Consider the following 25,025-nt stretch of genomic DNA (forward strand, 5'->3'; position numbering starts at 1 on the left):
TGGGAGGGTATGATGAGCTTAAACCCTCAGAGCTAGAGACCCCCCAAGGTAACATTTAGATCTTTATGAAGTCTTCATCAAGGCCTTCATCATCACCCTCCTCATCACCCTCATCACCCCCCACCCCCAGTTTATCTTCGCTTTAAAATCCTTTCTTAAGGGCCTCCCTGGTGGTGCAGCGGTTGAGCACTGGGTTGCAAAGCTGCCCGCAGGCTCTACAGTGCTGATTCGATCCCCGGCTGCTCCCCGGCCACCGGAGGAGGGTCCCACATGGCGCGCAGACCTCTCCTGCCGCCCGCTGCTCCCCTCAGCAGTGTACTTCGGTCCTTCTGCCTGCTCTGCTCCCCGCTCTGGCTCTGGTGAATTCTCTCACCCTCCCATGCTTCTGACTGTACCCAGTGCTTGTATAAATAAAAATAATAAATATTTAAAAAAATAAATAAATAAAATCCTTTCTTAATTTGAGAAATGTGGGAAGGTAAAAGAGAAATTGTATTATTTTTTTGAACCCAGAAAGTCCTGGCTCTGTTATAATTAACAAAAAATATTTACGTTTATCTCCTCTCACGTTCTAAGTATCAAGAAGCTGACCATACTTCAGCAGACAGCCTGGGAATCCATCAGCTACCAGTTTATTTGGTGTTTCCAATTTTCATATCATGTCAGTGACGGGGCCGCTCAACTTGGCTCCACTATCTAACAAGGATGTCCCTCCCCAGCTGCCTAGTCCCTTGGTCCCCACTTTCCTTGACGTTCTCATCAGCAGCCTCCTCCAGCACCCCCAGGCGTCTACTCAGTCTTTTGAAGGCCTTGTCTTTGCCAACTCACCCTAGACCACTGTGGCACATTTAGGATTTTGTTTTCTAGAAATAGCTTCCAGATACTTCAATCTGCTATAGGCACCAAAGCCAAAAGAATTATCTGAAATCAAGTAGCTTAAAACAGCCATTCATTATGTTTCTGGGTTCTGCAAACAGGAATTCAGACCAGGCACAGGGGACAGCTTGTCTCTATTCCATGAAGACTGGGCCCTCAGCTGGTGGCTTTTAGCATTTTTAGTAAATGGTGACCTCCACAGGACCACAAATAGAATGAGTATCTTTTGAACCAATGGGAGAAAAACTCTCTTTTCAATGCAAAGTAAAAGACAGAAAGAAAAAGAACATATAGTAAATAAAAAGTAGGAAATAAAATGATGGATCAATCCTGACACAACAATAATTAAGATGAATGTAAACTGGCTAGTTTTGCCAATTAAAAGACAGAAATCCTCATTTTTGAATAATAAAAATCAATCCAACAAAATGTGTACATGAGACACTCTTACAACGAGAAGGCAGGAGAAGTCTGGAAGTAAAAGGGTGGAATACATCAGGCAAGGGTGAACCAGAGAAAAGCTAGGAGAGCAACCTCTTAGATTAAGCAGAATTTAAGACAAAAATGCGTGCAATAGCACAGAGATAAAAGGAAAATAAGCAATAAAGAGGATATAATTACCAGAAGTACGTGTGCTTTAATAAGCTCAAAATATATCAAGTCATCCACAGAAACAGTAATTCCAAAGAGCACCTGCACCCCTATGTTTATAGCAGCACATTTACAATAGCTAAGCTATGGAAGCAACCCAAATGCCCAAACATAGATGACTGGATCAAGAAGATGTGGTCCATAGACACCATGGAATATTACTCAGCATTCAAAAAAGATAAACTCATGCCGTTTGCAGCAACATGGATGGTGCTGGAAGGGATCATGCTCAGCGAAATAAGCCAGAAAGAAAAAGAAAAATACCGGATGGTCTCACTCATAGCAGGAATCTAGAAAACTTAAATAAGGGACCAGGAAAATGAATAACTATAAGAAAGAAAAAATCAAAATCAGCAAACAACTACGAACCAGAGACACACTATGGAGGGGTGGGGAGTGGGGAAAGGAGGGATTGGGGTCAAAATAAGAGGGTTGCAATTGTATGGGGAATATAAAAATAAAAAAAAAATCAAGTCATCACTGACAAGAGAGAGAAATGAATGAACAATTGCGATGAAAGATTTTGACATTTCCCATTGAGAAACTAAAAACTCAAGTAACAACACAGATTAAATAGCTGAGTAAAATAATAAAAATTTAAACAATGCTATAGCAACTTGAGCTTATTATTTTGTATTATACATACACACATATACAGACATGCATAGCAAACAGATTGCAGAGGTAATGCCCCTTGTTTTTTTAAGAAAACGAGGAACATGTACAAAAACAAACATATATGATTGTAAAAAGAAGCTCAATAAGTTCCAAATGTTCAATATCAGAGATGACATTCTTTAAAGTAAAAAGTAAAAGTTAATAACAAAAAGTGAAAGTTAATAACAAAGTAAAAGTAGTCTAAGATTCTAAATAAAATGAATGTCATACTATGAAATTAGCCTTGGGCCAAAAATGAAACCATGAAGGAAATTAAATATGTCAATACTTAGAAAATACTGGGAATAGTAAAGTACAATGTTGAAAACTTTTCTCAATACACTTCTACGGATACTGGAACGATTAAAAAAATAAGAAAGCTAAACATTTAACTCAAGAAAACAGAAAAAGAGCAAATAGAAAACCTAGAGAATTTGAAAGGATGGAAAGAAATAAAGATAAAGGCAGAAACCAACAAAACAAAAGTTTTTAAAAACAGCCCTTTGTAAAGATTAATTAGCTAAACAGCTCTCTTTAACAAGACTTCTCTGGCCTCCCTGGTGGCGCAAGGGGTTAAGCACAGCACTACGAAGCAATCCGCAGCCTCTGCAGCATGAGTTAGATCCCTGGCCAGCCAGGGAGCAACCCACATGGCGCGGCAGACCTCTCCTGACTCACCGCCTACTCCCCTCAGCAGTGTACTTCGGTCAGTCTGCTGTTCTGTTCCCTGCTCTGTCTCTAGTGAATCTTCTCAACCCCCACACCTCTGGCCTGTACTCCAGTTCTTGTATGCATAAATAAATAAATATTAAAAAAAAAAAAACAAGGTTTCTCAATGGGGAAGAAGAAAAAGATGTAAATAAAAATAGGGCCCAAGGGCCTCCCCAGTGGTGCAGCAGTTGAGCAATGCGCTGTGAAGCTGTCTGAAGCCTCTGCAGCGCCGGTTCGATTCCCCGCCAGCCAGGGAGAACCCCACATGGTGCGGCAGACCTCTTCTGTCTCGCCTGCTGCTCCCCTCAGCAGTGTCTTTGGTCCGTCTGCCTGTTCTGCTCCCTGCTCTGGCTTTGGTGAATCCTCTCACCCTCCTGCGCTTCTGACCTGTACCCCAGCTCTTGTGTAAATAAATAAATCTTTAAAAATAATAGGGCCCAAAAGAGTTTGAAATAATTACATATCATATTAATATAACAGATTTTTAAAATAATTATAAAAGGACATTATGGATAATTAACTTGAAAACCTAGATGAAGTAGATAAATTCCTAAATACAAATTCCAAAACTCCCCTAGGGATTAAAACCTGCTAAGACCAATAAGCACTAATAAAACTGAAGTGTGCCCAGAACTCGAGACCCAGTTATAGACCCTACTTTCCTCTCTCCTAATGGAAACAGCTCCCCTTGTTCGCAAAGGGAAGTAATGGTGCTGGCAACACAGCAGAAAGTTCAGGACCCTGCTGGGCTTTCACAACGTCATACCCTTTCTGTACTGTGATCAGTCCAGGATGGACAATCATGTCCAGAGTCCTTGGGGGACTGACATGAACACACTCTCTCTCTCTCACACACACACACACACACACACACAGAGACAGAGAGAGAGAGAGAGAGAGAGAGAGAGAAACTTGTTCTTAATATCAAATAACCACCTAGAACCAAATAACCTGGAGCTTCAGTGGCTACTTTTGGCCCCACCATGGAAACACTGAAGCGGAAGACGGAGCCGAGAAAGAGTCTATACAAGAGCCAGAGAGATCTGGATCCAGCCATGCCTGAAGGCCTCTCCACCCTTTTGAACTCTCCATCATGAGACCCAATACCTTTTCTTTTGCTTTAAAGCAAAAGCCTATAATCCAGAGAACCGATGAAGAAAAATGTGGGGCCCACAGACTTTAGAGTTGAATGGTCTTGGATTTGAATCTCAAGAGTAGCTCATTTATGGTCTTATGCCTCAGTTTCTTCATCTAATAAAGAGTGATAACACTATCTTCTTTATAGGGTCATTGTGAAGATCAAATGAGGTAATCCTTTGGGAAAACTTAATCGGTTTCATTCCTTGTCTGTTTCTCCCTCCAGATTGAGGTCCCCTTGAAAGCCAGACCTTGTTGGACTCACTCCAGCTTAGCAGCTGGTTCCTCAGGGGGGTTGTATAATCGTGCTAATTACCTGTGCCTCCTATGCCAGCTGCCACCTGGCAACCACACACACTGATGCAACTCCAGCCACGTTTTAATATTAAAAAACGATACTCCAGGGAATGTACGGAGAGGAAAGTTAATTTGCAGCATTGCTACATTTATTCAAATTTCTTGGAGAAGTCTCCCATTGGTTCGTGACTGGGGGGAGGGGACCACCAAAAGGTGAAAGCCACTGGCCCCCCTCTAACCATTAACCAGCAGGGAACCCAGCCAACAGGATTTAGCCAGTGGCAGCCCTGGCGGCTAACTGTCGGCGAGCTAGAAGCATCCAGCAGGACCCAGCCGCTGTCCAGCGAGTCCCTGTCCCTGCAGGCCGTGAGTAGCGCCCAGGCCGCCCCATCCCTCCTGCTCCAGCTGCCTCCTGAGCAAAGCGATGATGCAGCCGCTGATTTTTTTTTTTTTTTTTTTAACGGGGTATTGAACACAAGGGCAGCCTGGAGGGATATGAGGCAACCCTTGGGAGGGCTTCCCAGAGTCAAGAGGTCACCCACCGGGCTCAGATGTCCCCTGGCCTCCTGCCTGGCAGCAGTTGACATTGAGCTAAGAGTCATCCCCACCGTCTTCGTCGCCAGTGCTGCTCAGCTCACCACCATTACATGCTGCACCAAACGGGGCTGGAGGGCTGGGATGGAGCTGCACGAGGCAGTGCCCCATCTCGGGGACCAGGCTGGGGAGGGGTGCCGGTGGTCCAGGGCTGACTGTGCATTCATTCAACAGTCATACCCCCTCATCAGTGACCTGGGCCCTGGCATGGCAGATAGAAGGGAACTGTCTCCATTACCCCAGGAGTTGTGAGGTCCAAAGGCAGGACCACACCTGCCCCGGGCTGTGGCTGCAGGTTGGGGGACTCCTGTGAGAAATGAGGAGCTAAGAGAGGCACATGGAATGCAACACAGGCACAGCACTGACACGGCACTTTTACTCTGCTGGAGACTTTGCAGGGAGCTGCATTATTTGCCATTTGGCTTTATATGGAGACGCAGAAGGTGGAGCCGCAGGCTCTGAGGCCGTGCAGGGTCCAGCCCCTGCTCTGAGCTGTTGCCTCCCTGGCCCTTAGTGTTCAAATCTGTACAGTGGGCCCAGGATGTGGGCCCAGAATGCCCTTAAGAGAGGCCACACGGGCAAGCCTTGAAGGCAGCTGTGACTGATGTGCACAGCCACCCGTTCGGGGGCAGGGGGCAGAGTTTGAACCTCCTCTTTGGAGGGTTAGCACAGCAGGGGATGAGCTTCCAAATCCCCACAGACACAGCAGGGAAAGTGGGGGAAGTGAGAGCTCCAGTGAGCTGCCCACAGCTCCGGGGCCTCGCCCCAGAGGGATCAGAAGACCAGGGGAGAGATGACAGGGGCCGAGAGAGCACCTTCCTGGAGGAGGTGCCCTGGCACGTGAGTGGCAAGGGACGTGAGGCCGCGAGTCAGCAAGGCAGGGGTGTCTACAGCTCCCAGGCTAGATCCAGGCTCCACAAACATCAGAGACCTGAAGTGACCCAACCTGCCCTGCCCCCGACAGGGGGATGACATGTGGTGGGGGGAAGAACCCCCAGACACCCAGCACTGCGGTGGCTGAGATTTCACAGGACCAGATTGAGGCTGAGGACAGGGTTGTCTCCAGGGATGGGGTCCTGAGGACCCCCTGAGCCACGTCCCTGAGGATCAGCCTGTCTGTGAGTCTTGGGGGCTGGGGCTGGGCAGCTTTCCGTGGGAGCAGGGTAACCAGCTGGAGTTTCAGGGGATGGCTTCAGAAGGGAGTTGGGGTTGGAGGGAGCCGAGCAGGAAGCAGGGAGTCCGGGAAGGGGGTGACTGCTAAATGGTGAGCCCTGAACTTGGGTTGTGTGCTGAGAGGAGAAAACTCCCCCAAAGAGAAGGTAAATGGGCAAAGCCGGGGGTGGGCATCATGGAAGCTGGGGTGGTCTAAGTGGTCTCCCCGAGTCGCGCAGTTCAGAATGGCAGAGCTGGGCTCCCCGTTCATCTGGGGAAGATGCAAGAGAAGGAGCGACGCGTCTGTAGAGCTGGACGGCCGGGGAGGGCCGCAGGGCAGCGGGGCTGCTACCACAGCAGAGAAGGGGGTGGGCCAAGCCACTGCAGAGCTGTTTCCCGGCTCCAGGGACAGAGGGAGGGCTGCAAGAGGCCCCCGGATGAGGGCTGCTGGCACCTGTCTCTCATGAGGTTCTGGGTGTGCAGCACACCCCCACCCTGGGAAAGAGACAGGCAGTGCCACAAAGTGGGATGCAGTCTTGGGGGTACTGCTTTCACTATGGGTCCCCCGACACACACACGGTGGCTGGTTCCCTAGGTGGGGAGTTGCGGGGAGCTCACCTGTCCTGTAAGGCCCCCTTCTTCACCGGAAAGCTGGGGACCCCTCCTTGCGAGCAGAAGGTCCACATGCTGATTTGAGCCTGCCTGGAGGTGGGTTTCTAATTGCTGCCACGAAACATTCTTAGTAAGTTATATTTAATTTTCGCGTTCATTTTTTATTGTGGCTTCAGACCCAAGCGAACCCCTCGAGTGTGTGCGGGGCGTGGCGCCGAGCCCACCCCACCCCCTCGCCGCGGAGCTGTCACCACGCCCACAGCTTTTCCACCTTTCTTGGCTGCAACGCTGCCCAGGAGGCACGGAGGCCCCGTCTGCTCCATCGCACTTAGCGGGACGGGAGTCTGACCCGCGAGGTCCCCCACGCACGGAACCACTCACGCTCTGTCTTCTTCTGTCTTCCCGGAGAGGGTGTGCCCAGGCTGCAGCCCTGTGACAGCCCGCGCCAGAATTCCCTCCCCTCGGGCTCGGCAGTGTCCCACCGGGCGCCTGGCACCCTGGGGCGCCATGGAAGGGGCGTATTGGTCTCTGCCCTGGTTTCCGACACAGAGAGCCTGAAATCCTTGCGATTCCCTAAGTGGCAATGCCCTGGCAGCATCTTTTGTGCCAATGTTTGGTCTTTGACCCCAGTTCCTGACAGAATCCCTAAGTCCCTTGAGATTTACGGGTGATAATAATGTCTCTTGTTCTCAGGAAGAGCCCCTGGGTATCTCCTGGATCACTTCAGGCAGGGGCAGGTCACCAGAAAGAACAGAAGCTGCCCCTCTGGGCCCCATTCCCTGTGCCCGGGGTAGGGGAGAGGCCTGGAGACTGAGTTAATCATCAATCATGCTCAGGTGAAATGGGATGAAGGTATAAAAGTCCCCAAAGCACAGGGGTTCAAGGAGCTGCCGTGTTAGTCCACACATCCCCCGGCAAGAAGGGGTGCACATCAACCACACAGGACAGAAGCTCCTGCCCTGGGGACCCCTCTGGTCCTCACCCTGTGAGTCTCTGCATGTGACTGCTCGTTCAAATCGTTAGTCATCTCCTTTCGAGTAAGCTGGTAAGCTCAGTGTTCCCTGAGTTCTGCGAACCATTCTAGCAAATTCCAAACCCAGGGAGAGGGTTGCGGGGACCTTGATTTCTAGCCCATGGGAAATATGGGTGACACCGGGGGACTTGCAATTGGTGGGTGAAGTGGAGAGAGCAGTGGGACAGAGCGCTTGGCTCATGGGGCATAATGCCCTCTCCGGACGAAGATGTCGGAACTGAGTTCAGCGTAGGACGCCCAGCAGGTGCCAGAAAATTGTTGGCTGTGTAGAAAATCCACACGTCTAGTGTCAAAGCGTGGCAGCGAGGTGCGAGTAAAGGAGAAACAAAGGCATGTTCTCCTTTCACAACCTCATTTCTCCTGTCCACCCTCTGGTGGACATTTGGACTGTTTCCATTTCTTTTGGCCATTGTGAATCATATAGGTAGGAACATCAAGGTCCATCTGCTTGAGCCCCTCACGAATTCGTTTGTGCATACACTCAGAAGTGGAATTCTGAGATCAAATAGTGATTCTGTACTGAACTGTCACACTCTTTGCCACACAACTGCCCATGAGCCACACCCACGCTCTGTATGGAACATCTTTTTCAGCCCCCGCCATTCACACGGCCACGTCAGCTAACAAGCACTCCCGATTCGGCAGGGCCTGGCAACACTGGAAAATGCTGCTCCTTCCGTATACCTGTCTCCTCTGGCTGTCGACCACGGGCCTCTGGACTGTCCACGCCAAGGATGCCAGTGCTGACGTGAGCCCCAGGGGCCCTCACCGGAACCTGGCTCCTAACAATGTGGACTTTGCCTTCAGCCTGTATAAGTATCTCGTGGCCTCCACTCCTGGCAAGAATGTCTTCATCTCGCCTGTCAGCATCTCGATGGTTTTGGCTATGCTGTCTCTGGGCGCCAGGGGCGACACGCGGGCCCAGATCCTCCAGGGTCTGGGTTTCAACCTCAGTGAGATATCTGAGGCTGAAATCCATCAGAGCTTCCGACACCTCCACCGCCTCCTTGGGGAGTCAGACACTAGCTTGGAAATGACCATGGGCAGCGCCTTGTTCCTGGACCACAGCCTGGAGCTTCCGGAGTTGTTCTTGGCAGATACCAGGCGCTACTATGAGCTGGAGGCCTTAAAGACAGATTTCCAGGACTGGGCCAGAACTGACAGACAAATCAAAGAGCATATCAAGAATAAGACCCAGGGGAAAATCTCAGACTTGTTCATGGAACTGGATGGCCCAGCCAGCCTCATCCTGGTCAACTACATCTTCTTCACAGGTACTCCCGATTCTTCCAAGGGCCCTGCCAGGAATAGTAATAGCCATCAAAACCCAAGGGACACGCTTGGGCAAAGACTTTAATTTTACTAAGCACTCCGCTCATAATAATCCTATTTGGACATTGGAATTATACTGGCTTGTAGAAGGTCAAAATGAGATCTAGAAGAATTGAGTGACTGTCCCAAGTTCACGCAGGTAGATTTTAGGCCAAACACCTGCGCAAGAATAGTCTGGCAGCCTCACAGTCTATAAACACTGGCCGAACCCTGGCTGTGAGTCAGGCACTAGGCCAGGGTCTGTAAATACAGCCTAGAGCCGGCCAGATCCCCACCCTCAGGAAGGCCAGCAGGACCCAGACTACCCTGCACACATCCCCGACTGCTCAGTGGGCTCCAGTCAGTCCCTCTTCCCCAGGCTGAGGCAGGATTTTCCAAAGTTGCAGGTGTATGAGCTTTCTGGAGTTCCTAAAAATAATTACCAGGAAGCTTTGCTAATATTGCAAATTCCAGAGTTCATACCAGACCTACTAAAGCAAAATCACCTTAGGAAAGTTCTAGCATTGGCATGTTTAACAAAATCCCTAGGCCCCAATCAACAGACAACTGGGAGAGACATTACCTTGAAAATAAAATCTAAACTCCTTACTGCAGCAGTGGTTCTAAACCCAGGGTTGCCCCAGCCTTGCCCATCACATCACCCCAACCTCTGCTGCTCTCATCACCTCTCCTGCCTTCCCCTTCCAAATTTAAGAACCTTGTGATTAGATTGGGCCTCCCAGGTAACCTAGAATAATCTCCTCATCTCTCAGACAGTTAATTCCCTCTTCCCATGTAACATATTAGCAGGTTCCAGGAATGAAGACACAGACGTCTTTGGGGGACCACTCTGCCTGCTACAGCATCCAAGCCCCTTTTGTCCCCTGGGCCCCCCTCAACTTATCTACTGCCTAAAACTTCTTCTCACCCTTCAAATCTTGGCTCAAAAGTCACCTCCTCTGTGAAGCCTCCCCCGATTCCTTGTAGTAAATCCTTGCTCCTTATATGCATCCTCTGCGGTTTCCCCACGCCTCATTTTAGCAATCATCTTGTTAGACGTGCGATCCACTTGGTTCAATTTCAGTTAATCAGTCACATTCAGAGAAGGGCAGGTGAAATGGGAGGGGAGGGGAAGCGGGTGCAGTATCTGACACCTCCCCCTCGGCAACATCAAGGAAACTCCAGATCATAATCCCCAGCAGAGGCTCCTCATGCAAGGCAGCTCTACACCGAGCCTCCCACCCGCGGCCTCCGCTGGGTGGATCTAGCATCTTTCGAGCCTCCCCCTGCTGTCCCTGGGTCTTTCCCTGTCCATTCTCCGGCACATACCTGGTGCCCCTGCAGAGGCCTCTCCTTGAAAGCTGCCTCCCCTCTTCTCCCCAGGCACGTGGGCACAGCCCTTTGACCCGGAGAGCACCAGGGAAGGGGACTTCCACGTGAACGCGGATCGCGTAGTGACGGTGCCCATGATGTTCCAGTCGAGCGCCATCAAGTACCTGGACGACCCGGAGCTGCCCTGCCAGCTGGTGCAGCTGGACTACACGGGCAACGGGACCGCCTTCCTCATCCTTCCGGATGAGGGAGAGATAGACACGGTCATCACCGCGCTGAGCCGTGACACCATTCAGAGGTGGTCCACGTCCCTGAACAGCAGGTGAGCCTCGCCCTCCTCCGCCCCCCACCCGCCAAGGCTCCTGGCACCCTGTCTGCTGGGGCCGCGAGGGCGTGAGGATCTCTGCCCTGGAGGCCACACTTACTTATCTGTTGTCTACAGACACTGAGATTTTAGGGGAGCGCTCCCTAAAGCAAGGTCCCACCTCCCTGGGAGGTTGATAACCCCTGTTGAAAAACAAAATTCACAAATGTAGAGATGTAATTGACTATTAAATGATTCATGAACTGGACAGCAACCTATCTAGGCGCTCAGGGCTCCCACAAAATGGAGAGTTGTATGGACAGAATGAGGGTGAGATATTGCTATCAGCGAAAGGAAAGATCTCGGGTCAAACCATCTTCCCAGGACTGGGGGGGCCCATAGGGGGCCCGATCGTGCACCTCGCTGGGGCTGACTCGGAACTGCACACAGACCAGCTTATGATGACACTTTTAATTAATTAATTTTGTGTACAAGAACTGGAGTGTAGGCCAGAGGTGCAGGATGGTTGACAGGGGGTCCTCAGAGGCAGGGAGTTTGTGGGGGAGAGGATCACCAGAGACAGAGTGGGGAGCACAGCAGGCAGATGTAGTGAAATACACTGCTGAGGGGCGCAGCGGGCGAGACAGGAGAGGTCTGCTGCACCGGAGGGGGCTGCCGAGCAGACTGATTTGGCTTTGAACTATATGTTAAGCCTGCAACTTCAACCTGCAGGAAGCAGCCCCAAGAGCACAGCTGGAGGGAGGCCTGGCACAAGTCAGACAGGCTGTGCCCAGGGCACCAGCAGAACCAGGGCACCAGCAGCAAGAGAACCAGACCAATTCTCCTTGGCTGAGCTTGGTAATCCAAGAATTTTGTGGGCAGAAAATCCACAAAAAAGCTCCTTTGCCTTATTATCTATGCAGGTTTTACAGTTTATGGGTCGAGTTCTTTGTATTTTGAATTGTACCCTCAGAGACCTACGCCGTGCTGCTGTGTGGGGGGGATTAGCCAGCTGCAGGCACAGCCAGGAAGGGGCAGGCAGGTGGACCTCGCTCCTACGGTCCTATGATTCAGAGAGGTCCCCAGGCTACATGAGGCACTCAGAGGGCATTCCTAGACTCCCTGGACCATCCATGCCTACCCTGAGTGTGCGGGTGCAGGGTGTGGTATGGGTGCCAGGGAGCCTATGTTTACACAACGTAGGGCCCTTTTGCTTGCTCGTCCCCGTGCCGGTGTTGCCCCAGGCTGCCCTGCTGTGTAGACGGGACACCCTCACAGAAAGAGCTGGGACCAAGCTAACATCTCACATGCTGCTTTAGTGGCACAGCGGGGGCTGCTCCCTCCACACCTACCAGGGGCTGCCTGGGGAGCTCCTGGGCTTCTTCAGGGCAGTTTTTCCAACGTCCAATAGTCCAGCTGGGTGTGACAGGGAGAGGTAGAGCCATCTTGCCCTGTCCCTTCTCCTGACCCCAGCAGCAGGCGGGGCTAGAGAGCAGGGGACACGGGAGTCTGCCAGGCCCAGACCCAGAAGGTCTAACCCCCACCTCTTCTCCCGAGCAGTTGGGTAGACCTGTATGTCCCAAAGGTGTCCCTCTCCGGAGCCCATGACCTCAGGGGCATCATGGCTGACATGGGCATTGCTGACCTGCTCAACAACCAGACAGACTTCTCAGGCATCACTCAAGAGGCCCGGCTGGAGGTGTCAAAGGTAAGTGTCTATAGAGTCCATGTCTTTTTTCCTCACCAAAATTCACAATAAAAATAATAATAAGGGGCCTCCCTGGTGGCGCAAGAGGTTAAGCACAGCACTATGAAGCAATCCATAGCTACTGCAGCACGAGTTTGATCCCCAGCCAGCCAGGGAGCTACCCACATGGCGCAGCAGACCTCTCCTGCCTTGCCAGCAGCTACCCTCAGCAGTGTATTTCAGTCAGTCTGCCTGTTCTGCTCCCCACTCTGTCTCTGGTGAATGCTCTCACACACACCCCCACACCTCTGGCCTGTACCCCAGCTCTTATCTGCATAAATAAATAAATCTTAAAAAAAATAATAATCAGGAACAAGGAACAAAGGACGAGGTCCCAGGGCAAGCGGCCCAGGTCTCTCCAAGCCCCCCTCACTCAGGCAGCCCCACCCTCAGGGTCTAAGAGTCCTGTGGAGGACAAAGCAAGAGAGAGAACAAGGGACAGCCTGAGGGCAGCAACCCCCACCCCCAAACACATGGCCTTTGGCCACGTGGTACCTGGTACACAGTAGGTGCCCAATAAAGCGCCAGCTGTGTGAATGTCCACACCCACACAGCCACCCCCCGGCCTGGCAGGGCCTGCCCAGGAGGGTCAACAACGCACGGTACCCACAGAGCCAGCAGGCATCAGACAGACGCAGACCGAGGGTCTGTTTCACGCAAACCTCCTTCCCCAGGGCCCCGGGGGTGCTGGCCGCGCGCCCCAGGACACCGCTCTTGCGGGGGGCCCCAACGGCTTTTCACACGAGCTGCGCGAGCCTTTCGCTGCTCCCAGGGTTCGCTCAGCCCTCAGCTGGAGCACGGCACGGCCTCGCCCTCTCAGAGGCGCCCTCGCCCGCCCTGGCAGGTGCAAGCACCTGGGGAAATTGCACCGATTAGGCGCCCCGAGTGGGGCGGGCCCGGGGCGGGCCAGCAGCGCCGCCTGTGGACGTGGGGCCCGGGGGCCAGGAGCCCCACTCTCCAGCCGGGGCTCCCCCGCGCCCCCTTCCGAGGAGAAATCTGGAAGGAGCCGCGTCCGGAGGGGGCAGACCTTGGCTCCAGGCCACTTGCCTCAGGGCCAGCAAGCGGCCTGCTCGGAGCCTCGGCTCTGCCACCCGCGGGCCCAGGTGCTTGGCCCCGCAGGCGCTCACCTGCCGCCCCCACAGGTGGTCCATGAGGCGGGGCTGCAGCTGGAGGAGAAGGGCGTGAAGGCCGCGGGCGCCCCTCGGGTGCGCCAGGACGAGGGCGCCGAGCCTCGCACCCTCCGCTTCGACCGGCCCTTCGTCGTCATGGTCTTCGACAACTTCACCTGGAGCAGCCTGTTCCTGGGCAAGGTGGTGAACCCCAGCTGAGGGTGCCCGCCCAGAGCCCACTGCGCCCCTGACTTTGGGCACCAGGGCCCCGCCGACCGCCCTGGGCGCGGGAGGGTCCCCCAGGCTGCTCCGGGCTCTCCTGCGGCGCGCGCCCCTGGGCACACCTGGTCACACCTGAGCACGGCGTGCCCGAGGGGAGGGGCGCGCGCGGGAGGCCTGATGACGCGGCTGTTATCCGGTATCCCTGGGATTCCTGGTTCCGCTCGTTCTGCTGTTCTGCTGGGTCACCTGCCATGTGGAGCCTGGGGGAAGGTGTGTGGAAGCAGCACTGTTGTTTTTATAATTTTTTGTAAAGTTTGAAATTATTTCTAAGTGAAAACTAAAACAACGAGAAATCGTGCATGCCAAAACACAACAGAAAGGCATCTTTAAAGTGCTGGGGATGGGGGCTCCGGGGGGGCGCAGCGGTTGAGCGCTGGGTTGAGAAGCTGCCCGCAGCCTCTGCAGTGCCGGTTCGATCCCCGGCCACAGGTGAGGGTCCCGCATGGCTTGCAGACCTCTCCTGCCACCCGCTGCTCCCCTCAGCAGTGTCCTTCGGTCCCTCTGCCTGCTCTGTTCCCCGCTCTGGCTCTGGTGAATTCTCTCACCCTCCCGCGCTTCTGACTGTACCCAGTGCTTGTGTAAATAAATAAATAAATCTTTAAAAAAAAGAATCAATTGTTCATCATCATCTAAAATAAATACATAAATAAAAATAAAATTAGAGCATCTGGGCGAAGGGTTGTAGGCTTCTTGGGGGCCATTCCTGCAGTCTTACTTTTGTTGACCTCAGAAGGCCAGTCAGCTAGCAAAGCCACGGCTGGGGGATTTCCAGAAACCAAAAAGTGGGCAGTAGAGTGAGTTAATGGCCATAGCCAGCTGCACATCTGACTTTCCTCCTTGGGCCCCCGCCCTGTATGACCTCAGAGGACACCCTCAGCTCCACAGGAAGAGGACACCACGGGAGACAGCAAAGCGTTGTGGGTTGTGTAGTTTCTGCGTGAGGTTGTGGTCGCACCGTCCTCTAGCAGGCGACCTGACTGACGGGGGCTTCTGCCTATTAATGCTGACATTATTTGAACTTATTTAAAATATGTTTTATTTGAAATTATTTTAAATAACATTAAATTGTTTGAAATTATTTAAACATTTTTCAAGTAACAATTTAAATAAATATTGACGAGGAACACAGAAGACCAGGGGAAGGACATCCGCAGGCAGCTTGTGGTCAAGGGCAGGGTGTGCGTGCGGGCATGGGTGTGTGCGGGCACCGTGCGTGCAGCAGGATGGCCCCAGTGCCCTCTGTACAATAGTGCCCGTGATTCGCTGCTCACGGACTGACCCAAAGGTCCTGCTTCCCCTCACCCAGGGTCCAGGCCTGTGTCCCTGTGTCCCTGGACTAGAAGTCACGTGGCTGTTGGGGAACTTCGGTTGCCCTCGGGAGGTTGCCTGGAAGCTCCTGAGCCTGCCTTTCTGCCAGGGAACTCCCTCCAAATCCTTCCGTAACTAAGCAACCACGCGCTGCCATCGGCGCTGCCCACACTGGGCACCGGACAGTCCATCTGGCCATCCCTCTGCCTCAGGGGGAGCCGTAAGTAACTCCCCGGCCAGGCTCTGGGTGGAGAGCTTGTCACAGATGTGCCTTCCCTCTGAGGACCCCCTGACTGTGAGGTCACCCCTGTTTATTGTCTCCATTTTAATTTTACTGTCTTAGAGACACGGGGAGGTCAAGGGATTTGCCCAAGTTTGCACAGCTGGTCAGATCCTGTGCTTGACTCCTGCTTGACTCCCAAGTCTCTGTTCTCAGTGATGCCATTGGACTCTATTTCTGGAGAGTTAGTCCTGGGCGAGCCCTCAGCCTTCCTCCCAGCTGGGTGCTCAGCAGGGTGCTTGGCTAGGGTGGTAGGCACCAGGGGCAGGGCAGACCCACCTGGAGCCCACTGTCCTGCTGAGCTGGGGAAAGGCGTGAGCAGAGGGAGCCTGAGGAGTGTGGGCGCCATGGGGTGCCTGCCTTCCTGGCACAGGAGAGAGACAGACGTGGGCACTTGGGGCTGGAGCTGGGCTCCTCAGCGCCTGGTGAAGGAGGAGGTTGAGGCCACGTGACAAGGGCACAGAGAGGGAAAAGGTGCCCTGTCCCCGCAGCGGGACTCCAGAGCCCCAGCCACACATGGAACGTGGGCCCAGCAGCTCTGGGGGACACCAGTAGCCTCGCCCCTGGGACAGCACAGCAGCTGTGGAGTGCTGTGATAGCTAGCGGGGTCCCCCAAACCACTGGAGACCTGACTGGAAGTGGGCAGGGGTGGTGAGCCAGAGAGGGGCCTGGTGACATCACCGCACAAGAACTGGCCTCGAGCTCACGTGACACCTTCCTGGGGAGGCACCTGGCGTGAGCAGGTGGAGGCTGACAGGTGAGATGTGGGCTGTCACCACCCTTGGCCGAAGATGTCCCTGGGGAGGCCGAGGGTGGGCCGCCCAGCCCAGGACCCCACCCTTCCTTCCTTCGCGGGAGCAGCTCACGCCTGGAGCAAGCCGCGCCCCCGATCTGGTCTTGCCAGGACACCACAGGGGCTGAGAAGCAGTGGCTCTCAAGGTGGAATTTCCATCTCTGGGCTGCTCGGGGGTGCGGGAAGCCTTTGCCCCTCCATCTTGGCTTTTCTGGAAGCTCCACACCTCTGAGCAGGACGTTAATGAGTAACAGTCCCAGCGGGGCCGTCATACTTTGGAACAGCAAATATTTGCTGCAGGTTTTCAGCTGCAACCCTGAGCTGTCTTTGCTCTGAATGCGGGACCCTCCCGGCACCAGGGCCACAGGCTGGTAAGAGCAGCGCTTCCAAGGAGACCTTCCAGGTGTCTCACTGGAGGGAGGGGGCGGGGTACTGATGCCCTCTGGCCCTTCCAAGGTGGGGGGCGGGCATCTGGGAGGCCCCTAGCCCTCACACCCAGACTGGATAGGGCAGGGAGGGGGCAAACCCTGGGGGGCCTTCCTCTGGAAGAGGCTCAGCAGGCTTGAGACTGAGCCCACAACATGCCCTGTGCCAGCCGTGCTGGACAAGCTGGCTTTCCCCTGGGGACCCCTGCCCAGGCAGCGGCCTCCCTCTTCCAGGGCTGGGGCGGGGTGGCGGGGAGTGGTTCTCTGGCACTTTCCTGGCTGAGTAGTGGTAGGTGAGCAGTTGATTTCAGGTTCTCTCCAGGCCAACGCCTCCTGCGTGCACTTGGTGGCACCCTAGTGCTTCAGGGGTGTCCCCACTACGATTCTGTCTCTTTCACTAGAAGAAACAAAGACTAACATACCTTGGACTGTCCAGTCAGCCAGGGGCACCTGGGTAGTGCCGGGCTGCCCCTTCAGACTGGGGCACAGCTTCAGGGTAACTTGGCCGTCGGAAGGGCTGACGCGGACTTGTGTGCCAGGACCGGCTCCTGTCGCCAGACTATTCGGGCATGTCCTGCCAGGGGGTGATTTCATTTACTAAGTCATGCTAAATACTGTTTGTGATGGAGGCCCAGACCTGGCACCAGCCTGGTACAGGTGTTACTTACCAGCACGCTCGGTGTTGGGGAAACCTATCAAACAGGCTTGTCACATAAAATGGGACAAGATTCCCTAAAAAGTGACATTTAGGAGACAGAGTTCACTGAGCAAGGTAGCACCCCTCAGACTGTGCCACGAGGGAAGCCTCGAATTCCACATACCCCATTTGGCACAAGCCAGGGCCAATGTCCTGAGTCCTGGGCCGTGTTGCTTTGTTCCAGGCACAGACCAGGCCACAGCCCCTGCATCGGTGGGAGGAACCCTGGGAACTTCACGTGGCCACACGTTGCTTCAGGTGGTCAAAATGAGGTGTCTGCTGATGGGCACTGCAGCTCTCCCCGCCACAAGCACCCATTGCAGGGCCATCCTGCCCCACCCAGAGCAGTGGTTGCATCTCAGGGCCCCCCTCCCTGGGACACAGGCTAGAGGTGCTGAGCACCGGGGACTGAGGATGGAGACAGTGGGGTGGCCCAGCCCATAGGTTTATTCAGACAGAAAATGCACAGGAGCCCAGGAGCAGGCTTGGGGCCACAGGTGTGGGAGCTGGAGAGGGGGCTGGGCGGGGAGGTAGGCGAGAGGAGCCCCTCTGGAAGGCCAGGTCCGCTAGCCTGCGCCCCGGGGCAGAGAGGGTGGGGGCTAGATGAGGTGGTCCAGGCGTGGAGTGTCTACTCCAGGGCAGGCTGGGGAGGGGGTGTGCACGGGTGTGTGTGTGTGAGAGAGAGAGAAAGAGAGAGAGAGGGAGAGATGACAAAATCGGGCAAACTGCGCACCAACCAGACCTCCCAAATCCCCAGCCAAGCAAATCCTCAGACCCAGGCCCCTGCGGAGGTTGTTGGAGCCACATAAGGCCCAGCGCTCAAGGGTAATGAATGAAGCAGATCAGTAAGAGTTAGTGGAGACCCCCCGGCTTGAGTCCCCCAATTTGGCTCCCTGCTCTTCTGGGAAAAGCCAGGAGCAAGCAGGAGCTGCCGGCGGATCTGGCCAGGGGTGGGAGCCTGAGGTTTTGTCTGTGGAATGAGGGTCCCCAGGACCCACACTTGCTGAGGGCTCCCGGAGGCAGTGCTCAGCTGCAGGAAGCCAGGGATAAGATCTGGACCCCGGCATGGGAAGGAAGTGGGGTCCCCAAAGGAACTGTCCCTTGACGTTGTACACAGGGGACGAACCGTACCGGGCATTAAGAACAATCTCTGCTGCTTTTCTCCCGAGGACATCTTGCTGCTGAGGGTCAGTGCGCCCGTGGCCTCCCCGCTGACCCCATGAAGGTGGTGCTGAGCCTCCTGCTCCCCTGTCTCCTGGCAGGGTTGTGGCGGGTGCTCGGCTCGGCTGTGGGCCCCCAGCCCCCAGAGGCCCAGGCAGGGCTGGAGGCGCTGCAGACCCACGCCGCTCAGAACCGGACCGGTGAGGGCGTGCGGGCTTCCTGGAACCAGACCGGCCGTGGCGCGCAGGCGTCCTGGAACCAGACGAGCCAAGGGGTACCAGCTTCCTGGAACCAGACCGGCCAGGGGGCACAGGCGTCCCGGGACGAGGAAGAGGAGTCCTGGCTGGCGGCCAGCAGGGAGCTCTCTGCCAGCACCGCTGATTTGGGGTTCAACCTGCTGCGCCAGATCTCCATGAGGCATGACAACAACGTGGTCTTCTCCCCGCTGGGCCTGGCCTTGGCCTTGGCGACCTTGACACTGGGGGCCGAAGGACAGACCAGAACCCAGCTGGAGAGCGGGCTGGGCCTGGAGGCCCTCCACCAGCACGGGGGGAGCCTGCCTGCCCTCTTCAAGAGGCTCAGAGACACCCTCTCCCACAACCGGGAGCTGGGCCTCGCCCAGGGGAGCTTTGCCTTCATCCACAAGGATTTTGATGTCAAAGAGACCTTCCTCAATGTCTCCAAGAGGTATTTCGATACACAGTGTGTGCCCATGAATTTTCGCAATGCCTCCCTGGCCAAAGGGCTCATGAATCGCTACATTAACAAAGAGACGCAGGGGAAGATCCCCAAGCTCTTTGATGAGATTAACCCTGACACCAGATTAATGCTCGTGGATTACATCTTGTTCCAAGGTATTTGGACACGACGCTCCGCCCTCCCAAAGGCGTGGGTCGACCTCGTCTCCCCATCCCTGGGTTTGGCAGGCACGTGACTCACGCCAAGCGGTTTCCTACGTGCTCCCGGGCCCAGGCTGAAAAAGGCGGTGGGCCCGGGCCGCGGCGGGGCATCTCCCCCGCTGCCCCGCCAGAGGCCCCAGCACAGTTCTCCCCTGAGGTCCTGACTCAGCAGTTCTGAGAGATTTGGGGGTTCATCCTTACTACTTCACTCTCTACTTTTGTGACCTGGGGCCAAGTGACCAGTCTCTTGTCCTCGGATTCTTAATGTAGAAAATGGGGGTGGTGGTGGGGAGGTGGCGCGACTCTCACGTCCTACACGCGAGCGTGAGCTCAGCCCAGGGCTTGACCAAGGCCACGTAATAGACGCAGAGGCCGAGCTCACACGGGGGCTCCCGAACTCGCCCACGTTCTTTCCATCTGGAAAGATGAGCTTGGTGTGGCCGCCCTGTGGCAGGCGGCGGACACTGGGCACTGGGCCCACGGTCTGGGAGGAGGAAGAGCGTCCTGGCAGCCCGGCCGCACACTCAGGAAGGCGGCCTGCCTGGGGGCCTCCGCCGGGCTGTGTGGCTGACTGTCAGCGAAGGGCCCCGGCCTCTGTTCAACCCTCAGCAGCGGGCGGGGGAAGGTCACCATGTTTCCCCTTGGCTCTGCTGGCACCTGGGCGTGTGCCCGGCAAAGTGGCAGGCACAGGGCCCCAGGCAGATGGGGCAGGAAGGCCCGGCCCCCAGGCTGGACCAACACCAGGGCCGGTTGGAGGGCTGTGGGCGCTCAGAGCAGAGCCGGGTGCAGGGGCTGCTGCAGGCGTCTGAGCGGTGAGCACTGTCAGGAGACGGGCCGTGCTCGGATGTGCGGTTCCCACGGGGCCTACGGCAGGCCGCTGCTCCACCGGCTGGGCACAAGGACCAGGACAGGTGGATTTCGGGGGTGCCGGCCTCGGCGGTGGTCAAAAGCCCCTGCAGAGGGAATGCCTGTGGCCTCCATCAGCACCGCGCCTTTGCGGAGGGCGGCCTCTGCAGGGACTTCTTTCCTTACCTCTTCAGGGAAGTGGCTGACCCCTTTTGACCCCACCTTCACTGAAGAGGACACTTTCTACCTGGACAAGTACGAGGGTGTTAAGGTGCCCATGATGTACAGGGCAGGCAAGTTTGCCTCCACTTTCGATGACAATTTCCGTTGCCACGTGCTCAAGCTGCCCTACCGAGGCCACGCCACCATGCTGGTGGTCCTCACAGAGAGGACGGGCGACCACCTGGCCCTGGAAGATTACCTGAGCTCAGACCTGCTGGACACGTGGCTCAGCAACATGGACACCAGGTATGTCCTCCCCTGCCCTGCGTGCTCGCAGCGCCCTTCCCTGGAGAGCTGGGTGAGGCCAGGCGCCCCGGTCCTGCTCTCCCTCCATCCCCATCCACCTCATTCACACTCGGCAGCGCTCCCCGCTCCCCGCAGCTCCCCCACGCCGGGCCCAGGGGCCCAGGCACAAGGCCAGCCCTCACGTGCTCACGTTCTGGCACGTGTGTGGGGAAGGGCGAGGGCGTGCCGGCAAGGCAGGATGCCAGGGAAGGCCTCGAGCAGAGGGCCACAGTAAGCAGACAGGGAACATGGTGACCTGGGGGGTGTCTCAGGGGTGAAGTGGTACAAGCAAAAGAGTGAGCGCTGGGGAGAAGTGTGAGCCCGAGAGAAGCGTGGCCAGTGGAGGAGTCTGCAAGGAGAGAATATGGTCCGATCTGTGCTTGAAAGGGTGACAAGCTGAGAGTAGACCTGAGGGTGGTGAGGGAGGAAGCAGGAGCTGGTCAAGAGGTCACTGTAAGGATCCAGATGGGCAGCAGGGGTGGCAGAAGGATGACGACGGGGCTTGGTCTGCAGGAAGCTCGAGGGGACAGGCTTGCTCGCGGACCACGTGGGAGCGAGGCAAAGAGGAGTGGCAGCGATGGCTGCCAAGTTTTTGGCCTTGGCAACCTGCGGGAAGCACGTGCCTTTTACTGACATGGGAGGAAGAAGTCGGGCACCTTTAGGCGGCCAGCCCGAAGGGGCGCACCAGAACTCTCCCTCAGACATGCGGGGAGACGTCCAGAAGGCAGGCAGATCTGGCGTCCAGGGCAAGGGCCAGGCTGGAGGTGCGAACTGGGGAGCCCCCCGCCTGTAAGTGGAATTAAAGACCCAGGACCCTGGACGAGATGACGCCGGGGCGGGGGTGGCGCAGAGAGGAGGCACAGAGCAGGCGCGCAGTTGTTTGTCTAATTAATCCACCGACTGGGGTCGCAGCAGCGTAAGAACCCAGGGCCTCGCCTTCCACATCCTGACCCTCCAGAGCTGGCGCGGATGAGTCCGCCAAGGCCTCCAGTGTTGCTTTCTCTTCACTGGTCTTTCTCTTTGAGTCCTTGTGTTAGCCAAGGGCCTCAAACACAGCCACCCCTCAGAAAGCGTCTGAGTAGGTTTGTTCATCGATCTTCGAGACGTGCCATGTCCTCAGCTCTACTCCAGTCTGACAGCCTGGCCCACAGAAAGGGGCGTCACGGGGGAGGGAGAAGGGGTGGATGAGAATGCGGGGGGTAGAGGGAGCCACAAAGGGAGTCACCTGTATTAAGTCCCCAGTGCACCCCAGATGCTGTTCTGGACACTTAATGAACACGTACGGAACAATCCCGTGAAGCTGGTACCGGTATTTCTGGTTGCACTTCACACGTTAAGAAATTGGGACTTCCTCAAGACTAATTTAGCACCAATTAGTAGTTTTCATCTACCTTATTGTTGAATCCAGCAACTCACCTTCACAAACACGTCTTTCTAGAGAATTCCAATATATAAAGCAGGTAACATCTCTGCCTACAGACGGGTAGGAGGTAACTCGTCTCCAGGCACCCTGGAAGAGTCTGGGGGACGGAAGCTGCCATGAGCCGGGGCCCTGCAGGATTGCTGGGAGCCACCACTTGCAGGTGGTGAGCTGGGTTGTTTTTAAACCAGAGGGGAATAGACACGAAGTTTGACATTTGCTGCTACCCAGAAAAATGTGCCATCAACAAGGGCGATCCCTTGGGGGGAACAAAGGAAAATAGGAAATGGGCTTTTCGGTGTCGAGTCTCTGCTTTTGTCTGCGTTTCCCCATGATGTGTGCTTGCACCGCAGGAGAATAGAAGTCTTCTTGCCAAAGTTCAAGTTAGATCAGAAGTATGAGATGCACGAACTGCTTAAGCAGATGGGGATCAGAAAAATCTTCTCGCCCTGGGCTGAGCTGAGCGAGCTCTCGCCTACTGCCGGGGACCTCAAAGTATCCACGGTAAGAGAGGCGGCGTGCGGGCGTGCGGGCGAGGGGCCGTCGGACACGCGGGGCCTGCCGGGGTCAAGTGGAAACTGAGCTGAAATTCCCAAAGACTTCAAACAGCCCCCGTGTGGGGTGTTTTAAAGATTTTGAGTTACGTTACTAAAACATTTGTTCGACAACTTAATTTCTTTCCCGTAGAGTCCCTCCCTCCTCCACGGCTCAAGGAACCATTTTCCACTGAAGCAGGTTTGGGTCACAGCTTCATTTAAAACTCCACCACTTTTGAGATGAAAGAAACCCCCACAGGTCATCGGGCCCAACTTCCCTGCAGAACAGCCCTCTAGACTTTTTTTTTAAATTTTTTTAATGCTTCCAGTGACCGGGAACTCACTACCTCCTAGAAAGCAGCCTCATCCACAAATGGTTGAATTGTTGCCCTTAAGGACACACCCAGGTCCGTCCCTCCTACCCAAACCCTACCCTCTGGCCTTCGTGCTGCCTCTCAGAGCCACCTGAGTCGCCTCCTAGCAGGCGTCCCCTCGGCCGCTCCATGTTCTCAGTGGAGGTATTCTCGGTTCCTGGAGGAGCCTTTGCCGTCCCACCCAGTCACAAAGGCCAGGAGCGGCCCCCTTACACCCACGAAAACGGCCGCTGACACTCACGCCAGTCTTGCTTAGCTGCGCGTCTGGCCAATATTGTCCTGTCTGGTTGCATTTTTCTTTAATTTTTTTATTATGGTTGCATTTTTCAATTCTAAGAAAGTGGCATCCACCGAGGAGGGGCCCGGCGGGGCGATCTGGGCCTGCTCTCAGACCTTGTCATCCCAGACAAGACACTTAACAGCCCCGCTGTCTCTCAGACCTGAGAGAAGTTTGGCTGAAAACACGTGAAACGTCGAGGCAACGCGCTGCCTTCCCACAAGCTGTGACCCTCCGTGTGCTGCTCCTCCCTTCACTCCAGGCAACCTGAGTCCCAGGTGCTGCTGGCCGTGTCCACAGCTCCTCTCACAACAACCAGGCCTACTGGGGGGGAGGGGGTTGGCATGTCACATGAGGTTCTTGACAAAGAGCCTCCTAGACACAACAGGTAGCCTGAGCACAGGCGGCCGGAGTGGGGACGGCCCCAGGGACTCCCTCAGAGCAGGACCAGGTGCCAGAAGCTGCAGGGGACAACCGCACCCCTGGCCCCTCCTGGCAGCAGGATGGTCAGCCTCAGGGCTCCAGGGCAGCTTGAAAAGCTTCTTCGAGGAGAACCAGCTCAGCTCGAGAACCGGGGCCACACGCACGCGCGGGAGTGTCTGCGGCTCCACCACGTGGCACCGACGGGCCAGGCGCAGTCCTGGGTCTGAGTCCAGAATGTGCTTGACGCGCTGGGCGGTGCCCAGAGCAACCTCAGACCACTCCTCTCAGCAGGCGAGCCCTGCGCCTCGGCCCAGGGAGCAGGCGCTTCACAGAGACCGTGGCTATCCACGCTGTCTTCTTTTCCAGATTCTACAACGAGCTGTGATTGAGGTGGATGAAAGAGGGACGGAGGCAGCTGTGGGGACCCTGTCAGAAATGATTGCTTACTCCATGCCTCCCGTCATCAAGGTGGACCGGCCCTTCCATTTCATGATCTATGATGAAACGTCCAGAATGCTTCTGTTTCTGGGCAGAGTGGTGAACCCCGCTCTGCTGTGACTCCCGGTGTGACCCTTGGTGCTGAGCCGGGGCGCCAGCCCAGGCAGAGGTGGAAGAAGGCGTCCCCCGTGCCCTCAGCTAGCAACGCAAGCATTAAATGCAAACTTTTTTAGGGAGATGCTTGCATCATCCGTTTGGTGTGTTAAACCTGTTTCGAGGAGTGTGTGTTATTTGGCTGAAGACCAGCGTGGCAGATCTGTTACTCACACATCTGGACTTAAAAAACTGGCGATCAGGACACTTTTTGAAATAAAACCCCTGGGAGGAAGACCCGTGCGTTCCCCATGAGGCCTGCGCTTCACTCTCTTCCCTTCCCTCTGGTGAAAATGAGCACTTTACCTTCTTATCAAGGCTCATTTCTTGCTGGCTTAAATTAGAAAAAAATAGCCATAGTCAGCCCTGCTCGCCGTCCCCGCCCTGGCGCTGCCCGTCCGCTGCGCGGCCTGACAGATCACCCACTGAGCGCAGCTTCAGTTAACACCTTCATTTTACAAGGACAGAAGTGGGGAACCGGACAGGGCCACATAGCGCCTTTGTGGGCGCCAGGCTTCATTATATGCCAACATCTCCAGTTATTTTTTACAACTGTATCGGTGTAAAGAACGGTAAGTTCTGGGTGATGTTTGTCTTTGCGCCAGTGCAGTCACAGGCCACCACCTGTTGCTGTAGGGAGGAAGACACCTTCACGGCCCTGAAAGTACTGTGGACCCCAGCGC

At 55.2% G+C, this 25,025-nt stretch overlaps 2 protein-coding genes and 1 long non-coding RNA gene across 4 annotated transcripts; 2 read left to right on the forward strand and 1 right to left on the reverse strand.

Moving 5' to 3' along the window:
• The first annotated feature begins 4,668 nt into the window (after positions 1-4,668).
• Positions 4,669-13,742, forward strand: SERPINA6 (serpin family A member 6). The gene is made up of 5 exons (XM_054692702.1): positions 4,669-4,695; positions 8,314-8,994; positions 10,415-10,685; positions 12,228-12,375; positions 13,557-13,742. Exons 2-5 carry the CDS (start codon positions 8,385-8,387, stop codon positions 13,740-13,742), a joined length of 1,215 nt encoding a protein of 404 aa, XP_054548677.1. The 5' UTR covers positions 4,669-4,695; positions 8,314-8,384.
• On the reverse strand, positions 7,209-10,860 carry LOC129145361 (uncharacterized). 2 transcript variants are annotated; one of them, XR_008550879.1, is made up of 3 exons: positions 10,789-10,860; positions 10,361-10,599; positions 7,209-9,018 (listed from the first exon to the last, which is right to left on the reverse strand). It is a non-coding gene; the product is annotated as an uncharacterized LOC129145361 (long non-coding RNA). The 2 variants fall into 2 exon arrangements; XR_008550878.1 differs by lacking the exon at positions 7,209-9,018 and adding an exon at positions 9,905-10,099.
• Positions 13,743-18,527: 4,785 nt separating the features above from the next.
• Positions 18,528-24,331, forward strand: SERPINA10 (serpin family A member 10). Its single transcript, XM_037501859.1, has 4 exons — positions 18,528-19,323; positions 20,409-20,682; positions 22,495-22,645; positions 24,118-24,331. Exons 1-4 carry the CDS (start codon positions 18,528-18,530, stop codon positions 24,307-24,309), a joined length of 1,413 nt encoding a protein of 470 aa, XP_037357756.1. The 3' UTR covers positions 24,310-24,331.
• Positions 24,332-25,025: the final 694 nt, after the last annotated feature.

The sequence above is a fragment of the Talpa occidentalis genome, unplaced genomic scaffold, assembly GCF_014898055.3.
Source record: "Talpa occidentalis isolate TD23 unplaced genomic scaffold, MPIMG_talOcc4v2.1 talOcc4.11, whole genome shotgun sequence".
NCBI classification, from domain to species: domain Eukaryota; kingdom Metazoa; phylum Chordata; class Mammalia; order Eulipotyphla; family Talpidae; genus Talpa; species Talpa occidentalis.

Coding starts and splice junctions, on each gene's coding strand:
- SERPINA6 (XM_054692702.1), top strand. CDS start 8,385: ATGCTGCTCCTTCCGTATACCTGTCTCCTCTGGCTGTCGACCACGGGC. Junction 8,995..10,414: donor CAACTACATCTTCTTCACAG/GTACTCCCGATT, acceptor TCTTCTCCCCAG/GCACGTGGGCACAGCCCTTT. Junction 10,686..12,227: donor TCCACGTCCCTGAACAGCAG/GTGAGCCTCGCC, acceptor TCTCCCGAGCAG/TTGGGTAGACCTGTATGTCC.
- SERPINA10 (XM_037501859.1), top strand. CDS start 18,528: ATGAAGGTGGTGCTGAGCCTCCTGCTCCCCTGTCTCCTGGCAGGGTTG. Junction 20,683..22,494: donor CTCAGCAACATGGACACCAG/GTATGTCCTCCC, acceptor CTTGCACCGCAG/GAGAATAGAAGTCTTCTTGC. Junction 22,646..24,117: donor GGGACCTCAAAGTATCCACG/GTAAGAGAGGCG, acceptor CTTCTTTTCCAG/ATTCTACAACGAGCTGTGAT.